The 6,558-nt window shown below is 41.0% G+C and overlaps 1 protein-coding gene across 1 annotated transcript in view; it reads right to left on the reverse strand.

Annotated features, from left to right (window-relative positions):
• Positions 1-39: 39 nt before the first annotated feature.
• Positions 40-6,558, reverse strand: part of LOC102208912 (von Willebrand factor D and EGF domain-containing protein) — a 36,986-nt gene continuing 30,467 nt past the window's right edge. The window contains exons 25-34 of the mRNA XM_005738702.2: positions 6,010-6,105; positions 5,839-5,934; positions 4,947-5,042; positions 4,504-4,599; positions 4,325-4,420; positions 3,815-3,910; positions 3,513-3,608; positions 2,533-2,628; positions 1,365-1,462; positions 40-244 (exon numbers count right to left, since the gene is read on the reverse strand). Of these exons, the coding sequence (XP_005738759.1) occupies positions 224-244; positions 1,365-1,462; positions 2,533-2,628; positions 3,513-3,608; positions 3,815-3,910; positions 4,325-4,420; positions 4,504-4,599; positions 4,947-5,042; positions 5,839-5,934; positions 6,010-6,105 (887 nt within the window). The 3' untranslated portion in view covers positions 40-223. The remainder of the gene's footprint in view (positions 245-1,364; positions 1,463-2,532; positions 2,629-3,512; positions 3,609-3,814; positions 3,911-4,324; positions 4,421-4,503; positions 4,600-4,946; positions 5,043-5,838; positions 5,935-6,009; positions 6,106-6,558) is intronic.

Below are 6,558 nucleotides of genomic sequence, written 5' to 3' on the forward strand. Positions count from 1 at the left end.
AATCCAGCTAACTTACTTAGCGAGGTACGAAGAACGGGCCCCAGGTTGTCCACGTGTTAGCTTAGCTTAGCACAAAAACGAGGGATAAGCTGCCTTTTTCTCCGTCTTGTATGTCGGCATCACTAGTTTCCATGCTAAGCTCAGCTGATGGTGACCTTTGGAGTCTGATTACGTCTTGGTGCTTTCCAGATCACCTGAGGGTTTTACCGCCGGCTGTTTGGTGTCAGCCTCGTGTGATAGGCAGCTGGAAAAAACAAAACAAATAAAAACATGAGGCTGGATAACTACACAGATCATCACTGAGAAGCAAAAAGACACAAACAGCAGAAATTTAACCTTATTTTGTATCTTGTAGTTGGTGTTTTATCTCCCTACACTTGATTATTTTCACTTTTTGTACTTTTTTTGTCTTTGTTTTGTCTTAACTTCTATTTTCTGCCATTTTATCTGCATCGTCTCTGTTAAGACTTTTAGCATTCCTCTGTTTTTTTTATATCTTGTATATCTTTTCTATACTGTAAATAATATTGTTTTAACTTTTGAATATTTCATTTTAATTCACCGTGGCACTTTGAATGCCTTAGTTTTACTTTTTCACTAATAATCCAATAATCACACCGTGACGCCTCTGCCTTTGTAAATGGAGGGACAGTAACTGCGTGTGCATATGTAAGCGTGTAAAACCTGAAGATAGTCAGATTAACAGTATTTTGTCTCTGTCATTCTGCAATTCATCTGATGTAAATGTGAAAAAAGGCACATAACTTTGACGTTGGATGACGAACTCTGTATTCCTCATCCACACGTAATTTTTATTTTTTCTTGTAAAACAAAGGGGGGCCCAGCAAAAAAACTTTGGGAACCATTGGCCTAACCTAACACTCCTGCTCATCCTCCAAACCTCCGTAACTCATGACTTCCTCTTTAAAGATTCGCATGCAGAACTTTTGTATGTCTTTCTCTGCTGAAATTCCTGCACTTTGTCTGTCCTCCAGCTGGTGCAAAACAAACAAAACAGCTTCAGTTACTGGGAAGTTTGAAAAATAATAACAATGATACATGACATGTGATTGTAACGTGAGGCTGGACTGTGGCAATGAACTGCAGCTTGTAAAATCCAAACATATAGAGCAGCGTTTGGCTTCAATACATCATCGTCTGTAAGTGGCCAGTTCATGAGGACGGACTCATGTGTTTCTGTTTTTCTTCATGCGAGTCTTCTGTCTCTCATCTGCGAATCTGACAGTCTGGAAAAAGTGACGTTCCTCCAAACAAGGAGTAACAAATAAGAGGCCAAGACACAGAAAACACTTAACAAGTAGATGCTCTCCTCTTTAAACTGAGGCTCCATATTCAGTTCTTACCCTCCTGGCGCAGAACGACCCAGAGAATCCATTCTGGCAGGCGCAGACATTCGGCCGGATGCAGCGACTGCCGTACAGACACTTCTGCTCACAGAGAGCTGAGACACAACAGCAACAGATACACAGTTAGAAGATCAAATAAATCAGTCCTGCTACAACGTTCTCTGTAAAATCCCAGCTGAAGTTTATCATTCAAGGCACAAAGAAAACATTTCTGAAACAAAATGAGATTTAAAAAAAGCTCTTACTTTATATTTAGTGGGCCTGTGAGAGAAACATATCTGTACTAACATGGACTGCCACATCATTTGACAGAAATGAAAATGATCAACCTACTGAATTCAAAGACACCCTGAAAATCAGAGTGAAGAAATGATGCAGTGGGCTGATCCCGTTTCTTGGAATTTCATTGCAACAACTCAAAACTGTTCTCTGTAGTTTTTATGCAAGACTGACAACCTCGGGAACCTTGGATGGTGTCCCAGTCTGAGGTGCAACCTTGTGGTGTCAGACGGACCAAAACATAATGTCCAAGAGGAGTTCTGTTGAGTGTGACAACGAATCAATGGTATCGATGCCTACGTCCTCCATGCTTCCTGCCTGTTCTCACCACATGATGCTGGGCTTTGTCGCGCACCAGGAGCAACCCGGGACTCACTGCGCCATTATATGGTCTGACAGTCAGTCCAAGGATTTCATGGCAGTCAGGGTACGGTTGTGTAGCCTGCAGTGGTCTGTGGGATATTCCTCCCCAGACCATGACTGACCCACCACCAAGCTGTTCATGCTGAACGATGTTACAGGCAGCCTAACGTCCTGCACTATAACACATCAGACCCTAAACTAAAGTAACTGTTTGTGTCCTGGGATCTCCTACATAATCCTGGACACAGCAAACTTTCTGACAATGGCATGTATTGATGTGGCGTCCTGGAGGAGTTGGACTACCTGTGCAACCTCTTTAGGGTCCAGGTCCAGCCTCAGTGTCACTACTGCTACCAGAAATGACACTGAGGCTAGCCAAAGGCAAAAGTAGTAAAAAAAAAAGCAGAGTAGGAAGGAAAAGCTGTGAGTGTCCTTCACCTGTAAGGCCTTTCCTGTTTTGGAGGTTGTCTTATTGTTGTCCCTCTAGTGTACCTATGAGTGTGTGTTTGGTTTTGATACTCACGGATCTGACACAGCGTGCCATGCCACCCTGGGGCGCAGTGGCAGGTGTTTGGACCGACGCACTCGCCTCCATTCAGACACTTCTGCAGACAGCTGGCTGAGAGGACACACGATGACAGAAAGCTCTGAACATCATCATCATCATCATCATCAAATATTTGTTCTGTTTTTCATTCACTTAATACATAATGTAAATTAACAAATTGACATCTACATTTTTAAATAGCTGAGGTGCAGGGCTGTGCTCACACCCGACATGTCAATCACAGCACACAGCCACGGCTCTCACAGCTGGAGTCCAACTGAAGGATGTGTCATGTGGTCTTTGTGGTCACAGAAGTCCACACAGAGCCCCGCCTTCACTCTGATGACACATTTAAATCACTTTGACCGGAGTAGGACTTGAGGGTAACAACAGTTCTCCTAAGAAAGCTTGAGCAAGTCAGCAGGTAACACTTATCTGTAATTAATCTCTTCTTCTTTTGAACTTCTGTCTCTTAGGTAACTGTTACCACTCTGCGAGGGTCAAAGGTCAGTCAAGTGAAACTCTGCAGGCACTACACCTGATGGTTTCCACATGTGAAGCACCTCTGCGGAGGTGTTGCCAGGTCAGTCTGAGAAACTCGCTGCGTGCTCAGGAGGTCGGCACGAAAGCAAGGCGAGAACAGAGGAACGTTTGCAGCGTTGTTTGTCACCTCACAAAAACTACAGAGCAGAATTTCATGAAACCTACTGGAGATGTGGATCATGGGTGAAGCAAGGACCTTAAACTGAGCAAAAATATGTTCTTATTTAATGTTTTTCATCTGAGGTTGTATTTACCTCATTTCCAGTTCTGCTAAGGATGTTTTTTATCCCCAAACATGTAAACCCTTAGAAGTGAAAGAGGCTGTACTCTGACTGTAGGTCAACATAAGAAGAGAGCAGAAGAAGTGTTCAGGTGTTCGTGTCTGCCTGAGCGTTACGGATCATTACACGTACGTTTGTCACATCTCTTCCCTCGCCAACCGGACAGACAATCACAAACATCTGGACCAACGCACCGCCCGCCGTTCATGCACATGGGCTCACACACGCCTGGAGAGGAGGAATGAGGGAGACAGTTTTAATCAATTAATTCTTTAGTTTGTCCAAAACATGACAGTAAAAGCACACAATCTGGAAATTAAAGTGACACAAGTTCGTCCACTTCGTCATCTTTAAAAGCAACTGAGTGATAATTAAAGTAACTGGAGCATCTGCAGACAAGGAAGATGACCAGGAGATGAAGAAGAAGTGCTTACTTCTCTCACACCGTCTCCCTGTGTACCCCTGCAGACATGAGCAGACGTTGTTTCTCATACACAGACCACCATTTTTACAGGGAGGGTTGCAGACAGCTGGAGGAGAAAAAATATATTAGAAAAAGTCCTGTTTTTCCTATATTATTGCACTCCAGTAGCTTTGCATGATTAACAGCTCAAAATAATCCTTATTTATCTTCTACTGGGCCCCTCAGCTCATCTTTTTTCTGAAACAAGGCCTCTTAGCCCCTCCCCATTTAACCTAGCTTTCTTCTGATTGGCTAGTCCTCACCAACAGACATCTGTAATGTCAGTATTAGGATAAACAGTCTCTATTAATACACTACACATACATAACCTGATTATTTGAAAAACTGGTCATGTTTAATATGACAATCAACCACTAAAACAGTATTTTTGTGATTTTGAAAAAGGTAAAAACCAGAATAGCTCCCAATTTAGATGCTTTTAGACACTTTAAGCTTTGAATCTAGCCTGCTGTAGATTTACCGTTCTGACAGTGTGCACCGTAGAAACCGTGAGGACACTCGCAGGTATTCGGTCGAACACACGAACCTCCGTTCAGACAGACAGGGCAGCAGAGAGCTGGAAAACAAAATTTGCAGTTAAACTTTACCCTAAACTTAAATCAGATCTTTGCCCCCTACAGCATGAGTAACACAACTCACCGGTCTCACAGGACGGTCCAGTCCAGCCTGGTGTACACATGCACTCATCTGGAGATGCACACTGGCCTCCGTTTTGACAGTGACGGCTACACACCACTGCAACCAACAAAAAAAACCCAACATTTATTGAATTCAATTCAGTGGATTTTTATGTTGATTTTTGTGGCCTTGACGAGTTTTGTCTCTACAACATTAGAGACAAAATAATCCAATAATCAGACAATCCCCTTTGAACAGCACTTAGCGAAAGTGGGGAGGAAGACCTCCCTTTTAATAGGAAGAGACCACAATAACAGTTATGAAAGAAAACGTTTTTAAAAAAATATTGTAAATTAAGACCGTAAAATTAGAAAGAAATACCCGAAACAAAAGAACAATGTATACAAATGTACTGCTGTTTTAAAAGATCTTCACTGATATTGATATAAAAGAAGTAAACTCACTTCTTTCACATCGAGGACCAACAAACCCGTAAGGACAGGAGCAGGTCTGCAGTCCCACACAGGTGCCTCCATTTTCGCATGGTGACCTGCACAAGGCTGCACACATGGAGTTTAGAAATGAGATGTAATACTGACATATTTTTAGTGCATGCTCTTATAGACTGTAAATAAAAGTGGACATAACCACTGCGACATCAGTCATTGGTTTGTGAAGACTTATTTTGAGAGCTCAATATTAGCTTCACACCCACACTTACATACCCGCTAATTAGCATTAAGTAACAAAAAGATAAAATAATGACGATTCACAGAACATGTGGGACTGCACAGCAAACCATATTACCTGTCTACTAAAAATGCCCCAACAGGCACCAATACTATAAACATAGTCCAGAGGTCCAGTTAAATGACTCTGATTAACTAAAGTGACGGCTAGTGCCTGTATTCACTGAACCCTGTGCAATTTTAAGCCTTAATACAGTTTAACTGGGTTACTTATAAAGAAATAGTTTTTGTTTTAGGCTGTAAATATTTTTATTTCTGCTGTAAATTTGGATTTTTTTTAAACATGGGGCTCAATGGGATTGACATACTTTTTGGAGGCAGCCTCAAGTGGACATTAGAGGAAGTGTAGTGTTTGTCACTTCACTTTTCATCACCTCAGGTTGTTACTTGTATACATGAGGTGGTGTTATTTACAGTATTACTTAATGGTTAAGTGAGCTTCATAGCAGCTACCAGAGGTAGTTGAAGAATTTATAAGCTATTATAAAAGTTAATCATTCTTAAGTTTTAAGCCTTTAATTCATTTGTTGTCTCAGTATGTTATACTAAAAATGTGCATTAAATAGATCCTGAACTGGATTAACTTGGAAACAGAAGCAAACGTTACCTTCCTGACAAGTCTCTCCATGGTATCCTCTGAGACACTGGCAAACATTTGGTGCAATGCAAACCCCACCATTCTTGCACCCCGGATCACAGATGGCTAATAAAATATGGGAAAACAATTATTTTACACTTAAATTATTAAAAAATAAATTCTAATGCTATTGCTTTTTACCTTTTTGGCAGCTAGATCCAGTGTAGCCTGGTTTGCAGCGGCATGTGTTGGGCGCAGCACACTCCATGTTCCTACCGCATGCATGCCTGCAAACAGCTTGAAACACAGATGGGGAGGAGCGTTAAGATGTTAAACCTACATATATTTTTCTATTAGACTGGTTTATCTCTCTTTTGTGGCACATGGACTACATACTAGAGATGGCACATACCACTTTGTTATGTCTGATACTGATACTGATATCATAAATTTGGATATCGGCCGATACCGATATGAATCCGATATAGTGTTTTTTAATCAATAAAACTGATTTTTTTTATATCTTGCTGCATTTTGTATAAGTTCAAACTCAAGTTAAAAAACAAACAAACACTAAAGCTATCCTGTTATACCTGTATGCAAAAAATACACTACAACCAAAATATTTCATAGTTCAGCAATGCTGATCAATCTAATAAAGTTAAACCTACTCCATCCTCCCTATTCTGGTATTTTAAAGAGTAAGCAACCTAACTAATAGGGTTGCAAACTTCCAGCAAAAAAAAAAAA

The sequence above is a fragment of the Pundamilia nyererei genome, unplaced genomic scaffold (assembly GCF_000239375.1).
Source record: "Pundamilia nyererei isolate P.nyererei 1_Seehausen unplaced genomic scaffold, PunNye1.0 scaffold00085, whole genome shotgun sequence".
In the NCBI taxonomy this organism is placed as follows: domain Eukaryota; kingdom Metazoa; phylum Chordata; class Actinopteri; order Cichliformes; family Cichlidae; genus Pundamilia; species Pundamilia nyererei.